Source organism: Heliconius melpomene, chromosome 19 (assembly GCF_056956725.1).
Source record: "Heliconius melpomene rosina isolate 202511_hmr_F chromosome 19, ASM5695672v1, whole genome shotgun sequence".
In the NCBI taxonomy this organism is placed as follows: domain Eukaryota; kingdom Metazoa; phylum Arthropoda; class Insecta; order Lepidoptera; family Nymphalidae; genus Heliconius; species Heliconius melpomene.
In genome coordinates this window covers 6,715,495-6,735,250 of record NC_140407.1, presented here as the reverse complement: position 1 = coordinate 6,735,250, position 19,756 = coordinate 6,715,495, and the positions used below count along the sequence as shown (strand labels likewise).

Genomic DNA, 19,756 nt, shown 5'->3' with positions numbered 1-19,756 from the left:
AAGTTTCCTCAAGTGTAATTTTTTTTTCATAGAATATTTAATAACAACAAAATGGAATTAAATATAAAATAATGCATATGTACCTATGTGAGTAAATATTGTATATTAAGTTTGTGGAATATGTTATATTAGACCGACCGACCGTGCTGCGTGGGGACAGTGTCTTAACGATAGGTTGGTTCTTTACTCTGTGATACGGGATACAGCGTGTAATTCTTTTTCTTTTTAGGCATGAGGCAAGTGTTAGTTATATAAAGTTATAGTTACCCGGTCGGGGACGGTCAGGGCGGTCATCACCAACAGAACACGGAGAGCTCGCCGCCGTGCGCGCCGCCCACCGCGCGCCACGACCGCACGCCGCCGCCGCCCACTTTTAACTGGAAAATAATTTGATAAATACAGAATCAGAGAGAATATTTTGTAGATTTGTTAAATTTTAGTTTATGTTTATTGAGCAAAAGTAAAGCTTAATTACTGTTAATATTATAAAAAAGTAAAAACTTAAAAACTCTACCAATAAACCATATATGGACATAATTATGTTAAGAAAATATTTTCTAGGTTGACACTATTTAATTTCTAATAATATACACTAACTATCCCATTTCAATTTACACATAAATAACACTGAACTAATAATCACGTTTGATAAACCTTAAGTTATCGCTTAAATAACCTTCATACATTATTTATTGTTTATATAGACGGAAGTGATTAAGCGCCTTTAGACATAATAATTAACTATAGTATTTATTAAGACAGATATTTACATATTTTATATATTATAATTCAGTTCAAAATAGTTTTCTTTAACCATTGTGAATATGAGTTAATTAAATGAATATATTAATAGTGAATAATCGATATCGCTGGAATGGAAAACTCGGAAGTGATTCCTAGTTCTTTGCTTTCGCGATTTTTATTTTGTACTATACAATAGTTTATTCAGTAGTACCTATCCCAGGGGTTAATCATGAATAATTATAATAAATAGATTTATTTAATCAATATAGATAGTGTTAGTCAATACAAAAAAATAGTTGTGTCAAATTAAAGTTAAATAATGGCCTAAAATCCAGCAGTTTTTATATCAATCGATTGACAACAAAATAGAGCTGCATAAGCAAGTCTCCAATAAATTGGTCCCTAGAATAGAACTAGGGAGTCAATGGATATAGTAAATGATGCAATGGACAATCTTGACAGCGGGTTTTTCTATTGGGCTGACGTCTTATGGTCTAATATTCGAGAATGAATACTTAAGAGTAAAGAAAGTGTACAAAAAATAATGTATGATATAATTGTTAACAATTATTATTGAAGCCGACCATTTATTTGGTTACCCTCTGAATGTTACAATAGTTTGGTCGATATCCTGGCTACACGAGGTGCTACGAGCGACGAGGTGTAGAGCTTGCGCGTAGCGTCCTCAATAGGGTCCGGCACGCCGCCCGCCCCCGCCCCCGCCCGCCCATTGAGTGGCGGCAGTCAATGGGTGCGCGCGCACCAAGCGTGATGGACTTTTTGTTACGTTCAATGCAATGCATTATTTATTATGTGTTTATAGAAACCGCTTATGATAATGCTCGAATGTTTAAAGCATATTTATATATGTGTATGTTACAGGCAATCTGTATAATTTCGGTATTCTATACATATACATATACAATACATAATAATACCTGGGGCGTCCAGGTAATGCATGGAATACCTAAGTAATGTCTAAATTTTCTAGGGATTATATTAAGTACCTGGTGTTCCAGCGGCAATGCGTAAAATATGTGGATCTTGGTCCATATTCCTATATTGGACTTAGCAGTTTTTAAGCGCAAATTAGGTAAGTTTAAAAACTTTTAAACTTAAAAATGACTAACATGCACTTAAAAACCGCTAATTTGTTGCTGCAGTGGCGTTAGTACATTATGTACAATTGCCAATTTTTATTGGCAAGTAAGTAAAATTGGTAGGTAAGTCTGATTGGCAAGTAAGTAAAGAAGTCTCAACACCTTTATTGCTCCCTGCCCGCACGTTCCTCTGTTCCTTGCTCTCGTCTTATATTTTGGCTGTGGCTTGGACTTGAGACTAATATTACGTATAAGAGTGTTACTTAACTATTTGTTATTAGTTGTACTAAAGAGGAAATTTAATTTATATAAGTTACAATGGTAAGCAAAAATGAGATTTATGTAAACATTTTACACATTTTTTCACATACAATCTTGTAGATTATGAGTTATGTAAGATACTGCCTAGCAATTATTTATTGCATCATTTTAATTGCGACCAATTAAGAAACTAGAGTACGTTTGTCATACATATTTATATAGAAAATAATGTTAGCTTGTTAACAAATAGAATAATTAATTATTAAAAAATAAAATAATCATTTTGAGAATTTTTAATAATTAAATTATTATATGTAATTTCTGTCATTTATATATTTTAATATTATAGCTGAACAGTTTGTTTGGTTGAACGTGTTAATCTCAAGAACTACTTGAAAGAATTACTTTTGTATTTATATTAGGAAAGACAATCGACTTACAAAGTAACCTGCGGTTGGAGTTCTAGCACTTACAATCTGCCATGTGTCACCATTCAACTCTTAGCTCTTTCTATTCGACCACAGGACTATAGCCGCAAGTAAGAGCTAGTTATAAAAAACTAAGTGTCTTAACAATAGTTACCTACCCTACTATATATGGGATACAGCGTGAAGGGGTCTCTAAATTTACATAAAATATGGAAAATACGTAAAGATAAAGAAAATAATAAAAGTTGAATAAAGAAAAAATTCCAAAATGCTGTATAGATTATTTATATTACCTATATATAGACAAGTTTCGTTGAATAACAGGTATTTATTACTATACGTGCGAAGTTACGTCTTTCGCCATAACCGAGTTTTTTAATTGGCAGCTTATTATCGATATTTTGTTTTCTTATATTATTTTTTGCGCGAGTCGAGTCTCCTCATCGATCATTCTCTTCGTTAAGTTGTAACGCGCTGTCAGCTTGATTTCATTTGCATAACCGCTACGGACATTTTTATTAAGATTTGGATATAAAAAATAAAGCAAAGGTTTGAAAAGATCAACTTTAAATATTACTACTTATAAATTATTATATTTATGGGGATTTCATTTTTGAATTTTTTACTTGAAGATTTTGGTTAGAAAAATAAAATTGGTATATATTCAGGCAAGATCCTTATTCTCAAGACCTCATGGAGGTATCAAGCTATCAGTTTCTAAATCAACATAATCAAAAGATACGAGTACGAGTTTTTGTCATATTTTATATGAATTTAGCAGATAAATAATCAATGCTATGCTATGGGTACCTCATGTGGATCCAGAATATCGAAATTGCAAGTAAAAAGTGAGGATTTACAGCACAAATAAAGGGTAGGTATGTCAATTACCTATTAAAATTCAACTATTAAAACTTGTATTTATAGTTAATTTCATACAAAATGAGTGCATACACCCAAAATTTTAAGATTGTCAACTTTTAGAAGTCACGTTACCGTTGCCCTCTGTAGGCGAATCCAACTCGCACTTGACTGATTTTTATTTAACTATCAATTACCATAATACATCTGTGCTTCAAGTCTAAAGCCCGACAATACAAATGGTACACTACGTGCAGAAACTGTACTAGTAGCACGTGACCGCCCGCCCTCGCTCCGCCCGCCCCCGCGGTCACTGACACCGTCACGATAACAGATATCTGTAACCGCCCTTCGATTGCGCTTTTCCTTATAATGTGACAAAATATCTAGGCTTTCTGTTCTCTTCATTCACGTTATTACAATATTATCTTTAAAACAAGACACTTTATTAAAGGAATTCAATCTATTATTTAAAATTCAATTATATTTAAAACTATAGAACTAGAAACCAAATTTCCGAACTCATTATCCGAATTCTGGAGGCATTGCTAGTTGAGTGGCAGTACTCAACGCCGCACTTTGCCTCAACACTAGAGCGAAGAAATGGAAATATAAATAAATTTCCTTTCCCCGAGAGATCTATTTTAAAAATAATTTGTAACTTGTGCCAATTTAACCCATTGGAAACTGAGACATCTTTACTACTTTTAATACAAATCTTATTCTTAATAGACATGCAAGACGCGTATTTTACAAAGCTCTATTGAAGCAAGAATAGATAAAAACAGTCATAGCCATAGCCATTATTAACGAAGGTAATATAATAGTGAGGCAATTAACAAGTTTTCGCGTTAGGCGTAATTACACAGACGTACATACATACAAAGTAAGCCGGTAGGTACAATGCAAATTGCTATAGCTGATGCATTACAATTCGCAATTACATGTTGATTTCTGCATCTAAGGCGGATATCTTTATTCTATTCTACTCTATTCTATGAATATTAATTGTATGATCGTAGTCTCTTATATGACAAGTGGTTGGATGTTGTTTTAATACGAGTTATTTATAAACTAAAGGTACCTATAAAAGCTAGTATATAATTTAATTGAAGGTTCCCTGTTTTTTATTTGTTTTTAAGCACATTTTTGCCCTAGATGGCGAACTTGTCGGGTAATTCAAGATTAGATACCGCAATCTTTTAATGAAACTTGTATCTTTAAGCCTATAAACAAATTAAATATTTTTTACTATCGTTAATCTATTATTAATTTAAGATTTAAATAATATAAAAAGTCTACTTTGTTATGATGATGATTTTTTTACGTTATTTTCTTAAAAATACTAGTAAGCACGTGAGACCGAAAAAGTCTTAAGTTTTTATTTCAAAAAAGGGTACATATTTATTACATTAAATAATTGCCAATATATTACTAGATAAATAGATACTATCGTTACTCATCGTTATACGTTTTTTGCCCAATTAGGTATATAATGTATATACGTATTTTGTCCAGTTCCAATTTAATGTCAATCAAACACTAAATATTGACTCTGAGCGATATTTTATATGTTTACACTATAACGTATTACAACCAAGTACACACCTATCCTCGTACTGTACCAGTAAATTACATCGGTAGATATTATTGATACAGTGCCGTTTCCCGCATAAGCTTGCATCTGATAAACGATTCATTTGCGGTGGAATTGCTATTTTATCTTCATTACATTACTAGTGCAGGATTTTTTTTCCTTTTTTTTAGTACAAAATAACAGTAGTTACTTGGCAAGTAAAAAAAATATTATTATGTTAAGTTTCATTTTATAAATAACTAAGATTTTTATGTATACCTATGTATAATTCATATTTTGATTTTGATAGACAGAGCGGCGTTAAGTAACGTTACGAAACAACGCACTTAAAAGTGACAATGAGTGTAGAAAGTAGTGTCTTAACACTAGCTTATCATTTAAATGAAAGAAATTAGTGAACAAAAAATAATAATTTTATAAAAATCCTCTTTAGCCCTCAGTTTTTTATCAATATATAGTAAAATGTGATTAAAGTGCTCGATAATACGTCGTGTGGGTTAAAAACATAATACTGCATACAATATGTGTGCATAGACATGTGTGCTAACATCTGTGTAGGGCTTCGTTACTTCTATTATAATTAATATATTAATAAACTAGTGGACCCGAACGCGGCTACGCCCGCTTCAACTATACGAATATTTATTAAATATATGTATGAAATTATTTTCAGTTTTCAATAGAGAGATGCGTTAAGCAAGCTCATTTTGGGTGACGTTTTCTAACAACATTCTTTGCAAATCGTTGCTTAGCAACGGCGGTTGTTATAAACATGGCGGAATAAATTGCATGTCAAATTAATAAGTATTTTAATATATTGACATATATCGAAAATATTACAAATATGAGAAAAAAAAGTATCCTATGTTCATCCCAAGACCCTCAAGTATCTCTATATGAGTATTTTATCACAATTAAATTAGCGGTTTGGCCCTGATTGCGTAAAAGACAGACAGACAGACAGACAGACAGAGTTACTTTCGAATTTATAATATAGGTATGGATTATATTATTAAGGCCGTCGTGGTGTTTGACTGTAAACGTGACAGTGGTTTTCCATTCGATTTGATCAGTTCGAGAGTCAATATAAAGCCAAAAATTTAATACCAAAAAGAAGGCGAGGCTGATTATGAAAGACATTATCGTGTACGGTACCCAACAAAAAAGGGAATGGTCTTTTCTTTATAACTTCACGCTGTATGCAGAATATAATAAGGTACGCAGAGGGTATTTAGTGGTAAAACACTCTGTTCCGTCGAAATCCCGTTACAAGAACTAGGAAATGTAAATATTAAATTATTTACTCTCCCTAGTGGAAACCAAACCTATAACAGTCCCATTTACATGACTGTAAATGGGCACACAAAAAGTAACTTTTAATGGGCACAGCCTCAATAATGATTTACGTTAAAAAAGTTTAAAAGAAAAAACAAAAAATATATATATCAAGTATCAGATTTTGTGCGAACCCTAAGCTGCGTGGGAACGTGCATGTGGGCTCATTATGCTGCATCATGCACACTTGTGCAGGCCCCCCCACAGCTCCCCACCCCGTGTCACCCCCTCAACCCCCGTGACACCCCCTCCTACCCCATCGAATTACGCTTATTAATTTTTTAAGTTGTCTGAAATATTAGTTACAGTTAATTAACGTAAACTAAGTGTTCAGTGAAAGATAGTTTCAGTTTCGCTACGTTATTTATATGAAAAGTATTTATTTAAAAATACAGTTTTCGACATAATAGCAATATATTAATGTGTATAATGTTAACGTGATGGTTGTGGGTGAAACCGATCAATGGTTTCATTTCCCCATTTTTTAGGCAAAGCGCGGCGTTAAGTTCCAAATTAATATTAAATTCCGTAACTCTTATGCGGAGCGTAACCTAATACAATATTTCTTGACAGTATACGGATCTGTTCACTTCCATTATGAACAACAGCCTCAATTTTTTTAAATGTAAAAATAACATATGTAGTTAATTGAAAAAAAGAATACCTTTTTGCATTTGCTTAAATCCTAAAAGTGACGATTTTTTTTTAAATATTTTTAAAACCTTTTCTTAGAGTCGGAAAACAAAATAATTTCCATTTTATATTCATAAATATAAACATATCGTATATATGAAAGTACTTTGTCATAGCAACACTTGCCCGCAACCCACCCCACTTTAGCGATCAAGAATTAATTTTACATGCGCTTATTATATATTTTTTTACGTTTAAAGCATGTGAATATTTTTTTATTTAATTAATGTTAAACTTGAGACATCTGTTTTAGTAAAGGTATTACTTGTTTTATCGTAGTTTTATTATTTTCATAGAGGTTGAGGGCGGACTCGGAGGAATACAGCCCGGCGTTAAGTTCTGCCATTTAACAACAAATAAACTCTAAAATAATGTCTCTATAATTAGTGAAACGAAACGTGAAAAACAATGAAAAATATTACTCAAAGAAAAATATATTTAAAGGCACAGATAAAATAATTATGATGAAAAAGCATGCTTAATATTATAGGTATATATAGAAACCGGCGGCACCACACTCTAGCACCACACGTGCAGTTTAAAGGTGAGTCCGCTCACGTGTTTGAAAATTATCTTTTATTACGAAACGTCCGAGAGTGTGTAGTACATCCTCTGTGTAATGTTTTACTATATTAAGCCTTGCATCGCAAACTCGTCGCTTGCAAATAAAACTAAGTTTTATATAGACATATTGCATATTAGTCATTTCGAAATCTAGATATGGCGCAGTTGGAAATTGTCTGTATACGAGATGGTTTTGGGTTCGATCCCCACTTAAAGGAATGCTTATGTTTTCTACAGTGGAAGACTGGAAATGGACATGCTGGAAGTAATAAAAAAATACTAAACAACAGAAAATAATAGAACATTAAAATTCAACTCCTATAACATTATAAGTTATTTTCGATCTTCTCGCTGACATTCGGTTCAAGGATTCAAGTGACACCGACAAAGTCAACGTTATTGACAGAAATATAATCTGGATTTCTATACAAATTCTTATGTTTTTTATATACTCGCACAATCTGGACAACAACGAGTAGCCTGCCACGGAATTACTTGAATATTGATTTTTAAAATATAATATCATGTAGACTAGCTTTTACATGCGGCTTGGCTTACGATATTAAAATGGAAATAACTAAGATTCGTACTCGTAACTAAGATATTCGTATTCGTAACTAAGACTCGATTAGTTTTCTTTAGCTTAATAATATAAGTGTGAAGTATAACAATTGGTTTATTATTTTTATATCATCATCTTTAACTCTTCCTTTTTATGCCTATTTGATTATAATTGTTACAAATTTACATTATTATTTAACGTCCTGTCATAATGTCCCTAAAAAGAATATATTATGCCATAGATTTAATATAAGATTAATATGCAAGTTTTAATAAACTTGCAGCATTCTATTATGCCAAACTCTTACAAATTGCTTAGAGACATTTATTTTGTCTATAGTTATTGATATATCAGATTTCTCATATTTCTGTAGTAGATAAATGTTGTCAATTACGTTTTTTTCTTTGAGGTTTTCTTGCCAATTTCAGACTATAATTAAAATGATTTATGTCAAAAGCCCAAAGACGTTAAGACTTCAAAGTTCAAAGACTGAACTTTGAAAACGCAAAAATGCTTGGGCTAATTAAAGGTAAATTACTTATTTCCTAGAAAATCTTTGTAAAATATTTATAATACCGTAATAATTTATAGAGGCCAGTCGTGGCGCAGTGGTTCTGATGGATTGTGACGGTTCGATTTCCACAACAGGAAATGAAATATTTAATATTTTTATTTCCCCGATCTGGCAACGAGGCGAAGCGCAGCGTTGAGGTTCGTCAGTCAACACGCAACATCCAGAATTTAGCGTAAACTATAGAACTATCTTAAAACTTGATGTGCCCAGGTTCCCTTTGCCTATCTTGCTATATTCGAGATAAAAAAAACAAGTAAATAATATAAGTTTAAACATATTTGAACCTAACCTGCTGCATCTTATCAAAATCTAGCGCCGGCCGATGTCTCCTCGGCGGCGGCAGCGGGCAGCGCTTGCGGCGCGGGGAGGCGGGCTTGCCTGTGCACGCGCACTCGCCCGCGCGCCGCGGCTTCAGCGCCTCCAGCGGGGGGGACGTGCGGAAACGCACTGGCGTCTCTATCTGGAATTTGTTAATATGAGCTTTAATTAACTTGTGTCGGTTCTATATGACATTTGGGAAGGAAATGCTAGTATTGATAAAGGATGAATAGTAGAGGTTTCTTCAGAAATTGTCAGTTAGATTGGTATTGCGGATTAGTTTTATATCAGAGTAAAATATGACTGAAGTAACGTAGAGCTAAGCAAGCTCTATATGCAGGCGAGCGCTATTCCATATCTTAGCAAAAGTAATAAGGCTACTACGTCTATTCAATTACAAAAAAAAGGAGAGCCAAAATGTGAATTTGCAAAACGAGCAAATTGTCAATTATGTAGATACCTTCACCCGTTGTTTTTCCTAAATAGTTAGTTTAACAGTGCTACAGGGAATGCGGCGACAAGATATGAGAATTATGTACAAAGTAAATATTCATACGTACAGTGTGTTCCTTAAGAGCACGGTTAGTCCATGCGATGTAATGGAAGTTAGATGGCGAACCTTGGTATCATCGTCGTCTGACGAAGGTGCTCTCGCGGCGCTCTCATCATCGAGGTAGGGCTCCGCTGGCCACCGGCGCTTCTCAGGCGCCGTGCGTGCGGGCGACGACGCACCCCGCCGCCGGCCTTCGCCCCTCGACGCCACGGTCGCAGATCCCGCAGGACTTCCATTGATGACCTGCACCAGTTTCCCGTCACTTCTCATTTCTGGTCGTGTCGTGATTATTGAATGATGCATGCGATGAATTAAAACGCAGCTGATGGGATACAAACAACAGCAATTGCAAGCTTGATCAAACTTGTACAGCTGAAGTACAAGTTTGACCAGTCAAACTTGCAAAGATGTGTTTGCCAAATTAAGCAAAATTTTGCATATTTTAATGATATTTTGTTACATTGCTATATTATAATTAACAAACCGATCAGCGTATGCATTTTAATTGCTTATAATTACAGCATGCATATTAAATGTCTTAAATTTTACGATAACTCGAACACAAGGTGTAAGAGAACAAGTCTAGAGAGCGAAGCGGAAGGCTGTAACAAAACTTTATTCGACAAAAAAAAAACGCCGTGAATGGAGTTGTATTGGGGGACAAGAGGGGAGGCAAGACAGCGGTAGTTAAGGCAGGCAGAGAGCCGGCGCGCGGACCGCGACGTCTTCGCTGAATATTTCAGCACGTAATTGCAGAACTCGCAATTCTAGTCCATCAAAGCGTCGCGTCATTACACGGCTGAATTAATGGCGCCCTCCCCTCCCCTCCTCCGAGCCCCACCCTCGACAACCCCCTAAAAAAAAACAAGCTGCAAATAGCTGGAAATACGGCCTAATGCTGCGGTCGGCCGCTCATTTATTATGGATGAAGTCCACGCGAAAAAAACCACACAGCCTTTGCATCCGAGGGATAGGGTTTAATGGAATCGCATAAATTACTGCGCGATTATGGGCGCTTAACTGCTGATAAAGCTGATAAAACCTTTCTCGATCACGTTTGATCACGTGCCTTAACGGTTACGATGACGTTTACTGCGTATCGCTCCCTTTTACCGTATCGTAAGCGTTTTATGGCTCACGCATTTTCTTTTACAATGTTTCTGAAACATTACCTACTGCTGCTGTGGTTCACTATAAAAGTAAATTAGCATGTATTGGATCACGAAGTATCTCAGCACTGCCTAATAGAATAGTCATTAGCCGTCTATTGAAAGAGTGTAATTAAGAGCGAGCAAAGCAAAACTTTAGTCATTTTACGAGAGCCACGTATCGAAGGCTGAACACTTCCACAGGCGAGAGGACACAGACTATACAGTGTATCGGTAGGTAGTCTGGGCCCCGGTAGGCAGGTGCCGCACACCGAGCTCGAGGTGGCCGCGCGTCGCGACGCCCGAATTTCACGGTTCACTTGAACACAAAGAGATCACCCGACTACACTAATTCTACTGCAAATTTTAGTTAGCTAAAAACTACCCGCGCCTCTCCGATGCCTTTGAATTGGATGAGTTTTTAGCTCTTTGATATTTTAATACATCTACCCATTCGCTTTAAATTTGCCAAATAAGAACAAGAAATAAGAACAAGAACAGCAAATAAGAACGCACAATTTTCCGACAAATGTATGTTTACATTTGTCGGAAAATTGTGGGGATTGTCATACGGCCGTCTGCGACTAGAACTCTGGTACAAATTTTGAGAGAGGAAAATGCTAACTAAAAAAAATTCAATATCTCGAAATGAAATACGCCAAGGTAAGTGATTGCAAGAACCTAAGATCCAACGAAGCCCAGTACAGCTGTGCACTCACTCGCGCAAGCATTGTACGCCACCGTCGCCGTCTGCTCGACGCGAGCGGGCAAAGCGGCACCGCATTATATCACACGATTCGCTTCCACAAGGAACCTATTGTCCGTTTACTCCTTACAATTAAAAAATAGCGAAAACAAAGGAATTTCTAATTTCCAGCAGAAGATAAACAAATGTTATGTAAGCAGACGAAAAAGGAAAAACGCACGTCTCGTCCCGATGAAAATAAAATGGCTGGAAGCGAAGATGGGGGACGCTTTCGGCTCGGCCGGGGGTTATAGAGTACTTAATCGAGTGTTGCAAGATAGGTAAATGTCGATGAGACCGGCACGTGGAAGAAGTCAAGGATAATTTATAAAATGGCCTATTAGTGGCAAAACTGTTTTAAAATTAAACAGGATAGTACACGTGAAGTTTACAGGAAGCCTCTCATATCAACAGATATCTAAAAGTACTAAAAATGATAAAAATATTTTGGAATAAGCTTAGAATTTTAAAAGATTATTAATTATTATATTAATTATTATTTTTTATTAATTATTATTATATTAATTATTATGAAATTTTACAATATCCTCGAAGTGCAAGTAAGGTGTGCGGTGGCCTGAAAAGTATGTTTTCATGTAGCTGTTACGAAGAATCGTTTTTCCATTTTTGGACACGATTTAAATATACCTAGTATTTTATGATATTTTTATGATTTATATATTTTTGATGTTATTCAATATAATGTCAAGTTATGCAAGGAGATACGATAACGTTATTCTATTATAAATTAATATCTATTTTATCCTATTATATAATAAAATTGAGTAGGTAATATCTACATAAAAGACATCTCATCACATTCAATTAAAAAATAAATAATTCTAAGTTCCATATAGGAAATAGTATCTACTCAACAAGGAAAATATAAATTATATTGCTTCACATAAGGAAAAGTAATATAATCTAATTAATTTAATTCAAATAAAATTAATTTACGAATAAAAAAGAACGATTATAAACAACAAAAATGTAGACAACCGGCCCTCAGCCTACACCTACACTATACAGCATGTAACATGTTAAGCTCACAAAGCTCGTCCGACAACAAATCAGGGCTGGAACAAACAAGGCGTCACGCGTACTACTATACTATACTACTACGCTACTACGGCAGTTAGGTACGCCGCCCGGGCCAGGCGGAGGCGATCGATAGGCGCGATGCTGCCGAATTACTGCCCAAATTGTACACCACTACAGGCACACCTAGTGGATGTTGGGCTGGATGGTATCGATTGCCTTGACCTTCCTTTTATATTAGATTTATGTCATTTCATTTTTATGATTGATTCTTTGGTTTTATCAATTATATTTATGGTTTTATAGGCATTGCAAATAGTTAAGTAAATTAATATATTTTTAGTCACAAATTTAAACGTATACTAGCTTTTGCCTACCAAGGCTTACCCCGCGTAGGTTTATATAACACATTCTACGTAAGGCAAGTAACGTGATATAGTCTATAGCATTCCTCGATAAATAGACTAATCGACAGAAGAAAAACCAAACAGATTCTTAAACTTTATTAAATTAGTAAAGGTAAATTAATTAAGTATTTAGAATTTTCAAAAATGTTTATAACCAAACTATATGTAATATAATATATAAACTTATTTTCAATATTATTATGTTATGTAATTGTTATATTAAAATATATACAGTTTTCCATATAATAGCTATTTGAACAGCTACGTGGGGAGTCGGTCGATAATAGCATTCAGCAGCATACGTAGTTTTGTTCTTGTAATTTTTGTTACAGAGGCCGTTCACCCCCCACAACGAGATATTTAGACTGTAATATAATTAGAAAAACATTTTCCGTTTCGTCGTCACTACAATAATTACATTTCCAGGCGTTATATATACATCAAAGCTTTTCTCTCACCGGTGCCTGTTAGTCGTTTTCCAAATAAAATTATTTAACGCTCAAAGAGTTTTCACATTCAATAAAATTATAAGAGACTAAAAATTGTTTTTATATTTTCTAACTAAACAAAATTTCCTTTAATGAAGATTTTAGTTACCATATCTTTTTTTAATTTTTGACTTTTTAAGTCAAAGCCCCTAGTGTGCCCAGTGCCTAAATTAAAAATATAATTAGAGTAACAATGTAAATTAGGGAAAAGATAATAATTTTACCAAATTTCAAACAAAAGAAAGGTTTTAGTTGATTACAACCCTTCAAATAGCCTTGCAAGGGTACAAGTCTGCATAATAGTTCCCTTGAGTAGACTGTACCCTGTAGGCTCAGTGAGGGGTGGAGGGGTGGTATAATTTAGTTGCGGTGTGTCGTTCAGAATTAATGCGCCGTGTGAGTCCACTTGTTATCGTATACTCGTAAGTCGTAGACAGACAAATGAAAATAGAATTATAGTTTCTTTCAACGGCGTATTGACGGATGATTTATTGATGCAATGCAGGGCTAGACATGTATTTTATTAATATTTAGTTGCAATAACGTATTTTTTTGCATATCATTTTAAGTAAGTTAAATTTTAAAAGAGGAACTGATGAGTTTCTTGCCGACTCTTCTCAGACAAATTGCCTTTTGCCGGCAGCTTCCAATATGACTGACAGTGCTAACATTTCTATGTAACTTGTCAATTCAAAAGTGTCTAATCACTTTTTCACCCTGATATTTCTAGAATTACATGAAAATAAAATCTATACCTATCCATACCTATATTATAAATTCGAAAGTAACTCTGTCTGTCTGTCTGTCTTTTACGCAATCAGGGCCAAACCGCTAATTTAATTGTGATAAAATACTCATATAGAGATACTTGAGGGTCTCGGGATGAACATAGGATTTTTAATTTATTCTGCCATGTTAAAAACAACCGTCGCTAAGCGACCGTTGCTAAGCAACGATTTGAAAAGAATGTTTTTGTTAGAAAACATCACCCAAAATAAGCTTGTTTAGCGCATCTCTCTATTGAAAACTGAAAATAATTTCATAAATATATTTAATAAATATTCGTGTAGTTCAAGCGGGCGTAGCCGCGTTCGGGTCCACTAGTATATATATATATATATATTTTGAATAGTCGACATAAGTAGCGTTGCGGGGGTTCGGCCGATTACCACATCAGCGATTCCGTCGTACCGATTGCCTACTGCACCCCTGACGCTATCTATCTACTTTGATTTCCCCAGCCATGGCCGATAAGGATAAGGGTGTAGAAACACAAAGTTTTACGATTGAACAAGATTTAAGACTACTTCAGTGAAACTACTTAAGTGATGTAATAATATAAGGGAACATTCTGAAAAAGATAATATTTCCAAATATTGTGTTGGTACATAAATGGTTAGTCCAGTTTTTTTGAAAATTTTGAAACTAGGCAACTTTAAAATATTTTCTTTGTTACATTCCGCAAGTAATATCTAATTATGAAACTAGGTACTAATCTACGTTTGTATATAATTCTAACTATAATTAGATCCTAATACAAATAATAAATCTAAACATCTCGTACTTAATATGGCTAAAGTCCAAAGACATAAAAGGCAGAGGGAAACCCAAGAAAATAAACAAATAAAAGCTAAGAGTAAAGAAGTGTATTGTTGACAATAAACCGGAATGCAAATATATACTTTATTTATTCAAAGCACGGACCGAGTTACGTCTGAACTCCGAGGCAGTTGTACATAATAGCTCTATATTCAATATTAAATTTGTTTGCCCCTATCTACTTTGCATTTACAATTTTAAACGCGGTGTTGTTTTATATTTATGATGTCTAATGTCATTCTACAAAATGATCGTACTTAAACTGTCACTGACAGGTAAAACCTAGTGTTACAACACTCCGTTCCGTTATCAGAGTCGGGCAATGAAGGTAGTTTAGATAAAATCATTCCTCCGAATGAGAATTCGATTTATTTAATACCTCTTATGTAAAAATCTTAAATAACATAAATTTAAAAGAAATATTACAGCATTTTTAACAATGATATCTCAAGCTACAGACAAAAGGATTCATACAAAAATATGTTGTTCTGAAAAAAAAAATGAAAATTTAATCCATTCAGTTTATTCTGTCCCTCTAAGAGATTCCAATGATTTTATCAGCGAGCTTTGAAATGAAAGCTAAAACGTAGTCTTTATTACGATAATTCTAAAAGATATTGTGTTTCGAATTAGTTAAGCATTAATAATATCTACGTTAAATATCGCTAGCAAATGGTTTTTAAATTACTTTAGTTGACATTTTAAATAATAAATGTTTATTATTATTAACATTACAATAATATTTTATTTTATAGCAAAAGAAAATTAATGTTCTTGACAGTTAAGGTCAAGTTAAGTCTCCCCTCTGTCTAGGACAATAAATATTTTTAAGTATGTGTATTGGAAGGTGTTCATTGCCTTGCTGCCATTCACATCATCAATAATTAATAATTAAAAACTCCTGACATAAAAAGCTCTAAAAAGTAAATAAAGAACTAGAAAAATGCTGATAATCATAAAACAGCTGAACATATTTCTTTGGATCATGGCTAAGAACACTCTCGACTAAGTTACCTTACAAACAAACTAAATGATGTTTTCATCGGGTGCTAAAAAAATGCGGAAAATGGGGAACAGAGTGTCTTAACACTATAGTCCGTGTATGGAAAGAACACGTAAAGCTAGCTGTACTTAAACAAGCAAGTAAATAAGGCGATTAATGTATGTCCCAGTATGTACCTATATAACTACTTCAGAAACCTTCATAATTCTTTACTTACATATTAATGTAATATTCATTAATAGACTAGGGTCAGTGTTAGGTCAGGGTTTTTGATAATTACAAATTTACAATTGAGGTTCAAATTTTAAACTAGCGAACCATTCGCGGCTCCACCCATTTGAACTACGATTATTAATTTATTAATCTTCATCACTTTCGTTTTCTAATAATAACATAATTTTAAAACAATATTTATAATTTTTTAAATGAAACTTTTTAGCTAGATTTAATCGCGTATATTTAGTTTTATAGATTGTTGGAAGCCCGACGTTTTGAACACTTTACAGTAAGTTGGTGTTCGGTGTTCATGGGTGTGGCAGTTCGATCCGTGACCACGTTAAATAATTACATTTAAAATGTGTTATACTTGCGAAAATCAAAGATCTTATAATATTTATACCTATATTGAAAAGTTCAGCTAATTCAATAAAATACTTATTTATATTTGTCGAATAACGTTCTTTAAAATGATATGTTTTATTTATGAACCGATTGAAATGTAACAAATGCTAAATGTTAAGGGAAGCTTGCCTTGCAAAAAATACAATAGCGAAAACTGCAATAAATCGGTTAAGCCGTTTCTGAGATAAACAGACAAAATTATTAAAAATAATTGTTGTTGTTTGGATAGTTTATAGACTACTTTACCCCTACCTCAATTTATGTAAGTAAAAAGCAAATAAAAAAAATATAAATCTTACGACTTTATGACATTGATACTAGCCACGAGTGGCTATAACTATCAAAATGGTGTAACTGGATTTAATTTTATGAGTACCTTTAAATTTTGTGAGAAGATTGTCAAATTTAATATATATTTTTTATTTTTGCACGTATTAGAATAGGTAGTTCACAATTATATCAATAAAAAAATCACAATAAAAAATGGCGCTAAATTACAATGCAGTGATAGTAAAGCACACACATATTCAGTCAAAAAATAACATTAAATTATCCACTTTGCTAAATCACCTCTAGTTCTTCTTCTGAGGAGTGGTGGTCGTAGAGCTGGTCGGGCTCCGGCGGAGGGGGCGCGGGTGCGCACGCGCATGCTTCACCGCCCATACCTGGGACAATACGAAAGAAATTAACAAAATAACTTCAAATATATAATAAAAGACAAAATCTTTAAAAAGATGACGAGAATGTCTGTTTGAACGCATTAATCTCACGACCTACTTAGGTGTTGGATAGTATAGTTTTCGAGGAAAGCTATTTTACATCTCGTAAATTGTTTCCATGTACCTAACCCCGAAGCAGGAAACTCCCAGGCGGTCGGAGTTTCCATGTGGCCAAACTGGCGAATCCACAATAAAAGCTTCTACACGCAACGTCTCAAAACTTACTGCTCCGAGGAAAAGTATGAAGCATTACCCTTAGTGAGGGTCGAACCCATTACCATCACGTTTACAGCCAGAAGTTGCGCCATGATGGCTACAGCATACAGCGTGAGTTTATTTTATCCATTTAATTCATAAAAATTGTATATATTGTATAAAAGTTAATTAAATATATTTACTTCAATCATAAGCCAAAGCTTTTAACAAAATTACGTAACGCACAAATATGATTTACTTAATTTCATAATATTTTACAGGAAAAAAGCACTTTTGAATATTTTAAAAAGATAGGAAAAAACCCTTTACATTTACGATAACATAATACAGCTTACACATTAAATTACTTCAATTTTACATTTACATGTATTGAAAATATGTTAATGTTTAAAAACTTAAATCAAGGCTCTTGGTCGTGTTAGCTATATATGTTATATTAAAATATGAAAATATATGTATATATATATGTATTGAAATAATATTATTACGTATATAAGGCCTTCGTGGCGCATTTAATTTCTCCGCCTTGGTGGGCAAAGGCAATGTTAGGTTCCAATACTTAATTCGCAATGTCTCAAAAATTGAGTGGGAAATATAATATTTTATATCTGTAAGAAAATAATATTTATATTTATAAGAAAATAAAATTAATATCGTAAAAAAGTTCAATGATCTGAAATTTTGTGCAGGTTTTTACTTTTGCACTAGACTAAGCACTCTACTTTTTTATCATTATTTAATATTTATATTTAGTATGACATACTTTAATTACCTATTAGAAAAATTTCATCGCACACAGAAATCGCTATAGAATGGTAAAGCCTTAAACAAATTATTGATAGTATATATGGAAAGTATAAAAGTATATAGGCCGGCGCAGCAACACCGCGTCTGACTATAAGCGAGATGGTCGTAGGTTCGACAACACTCAGGGGAATGAGTACAAGTAAATTATTTTCCCTTATTTAGTGGACAAAGCGCAGGTCGCAAAATATAGGTTATTTTATAAAACTTATATATTTGTTTATGGCAAATTGTGTAATAACTGCGCGACACTTTTAGTATCCTATGTTCTGATAAGTGGCCACTACGGAGTAGTGTGTATTGTACAATGGAAGTACACGCTACGTTATGAGTGTATGTACGTTTGTCACGCGAAAACCACCTGAAGACGAGAGGTATGTATGTATTCTCTTTTATTTACTATCTATTCTCCTTTAGTTGTAAAAATATATTACTCGTTTCTCCATTTTAATCCATTTCAGCGCTTGTCTTTGTGTAACAAGACCGAGGCACTTTGAGATGCTTTTCAAAAACGCCACGACGGTACTAAAACATCTATATTTCTACTTTTCTAGTAATAATTATACGTAATAATACTTCTATAGTTACACAAATAGATTTATTTAAAAATCTCTCACCCGCAACTTCTTTTCTTATTTAAGTATTTCTAAATAGAATCTATCTAACCGTCCCCGCAGTCGTTAATAGGTGAAAAATAAAAGTTTTCCAGCCGTACCACTGCTTTCCTCGGCGACGGCGACGGCTCGTCAAGTAAATTAAAGGAGCGAGCCACAATTCGCTTAACCAAAGTTAAAAATAACTGTAAAAATCGTTACTTCAGGTTGTTTCAGTGGTCTCTGGGCTGTTTTTAATTTGTTAAACGACTGAAATGGCTACAGTGTTACAATGTAAAATTTTGACGTGAGAATTTACTAGACGAATTTTGTTATGAAGCGGAACTGAACGCCGCGCCTTGTCTTGTTAGCAAGGAAATAAAAATAAGAACCTATGACCGTCGCGTTTACCCGCAGATGTGCCAGCCACTGCGCCACGATATCGTCAATACAAAGTTACATGTTTGTTTATGTATTAATGACACTGTGGACAGAGATACCGACTATTAAAATTTAAAGATATTGTTTTAAATTATGGACCGTGACGCCATATGTAATAAGATACAGACTGTGAAATATGGGGCATCAAATTTGAAAAATCTTATTTTAAATTGGTAATTTTAAACTTAGTTTTGTTATTAGAATAACCCACATTTGCTAATAGAGTCTGTCTCCAACGCTAAATACTATTAACATACATATATATAGGATAAAAATAGGTGATAAAATAATAGATTAATACGTAGGTATTTACATAAAATTTAAATAAATTGTAATAGACAGTA

General features: G+C 33.8%; 1 protein-coding gene across 1 annotated transcript in view; it reads right to left on the bottom strand.

Moving 5' to 3' along the window:
- Reph (Regulator of eph expression) overlaps nt 1-19,756 on the bottom strand; it is a 56,874-nt gene that overhangs the window by 2,021 nt on the left and 35,097 nt on the right. The window contains exons 4-7 of the mRNA XM_085203848.1: nt 17,210-17,304; nt 9,657-9,833; nt 9,009-9,179; nt 268-377 (exon numbers count right to left, since the gene is read on the bottom strand). Of these exons, the coding sequence (XP_085059974.1) occupies nt 294-377; nt 9,009-9,179; nt 9,657-9,833; nt 17,210-17,304 (527 nt within the window). The 3' untranslated portion in view covers nt 268-293. The remainder of the gene's footprint in view (nt 1-267; nt 378-9,008; nt 9,180-9,656; nt 9,834-17,209; nt 17,305-19,756) is intronic.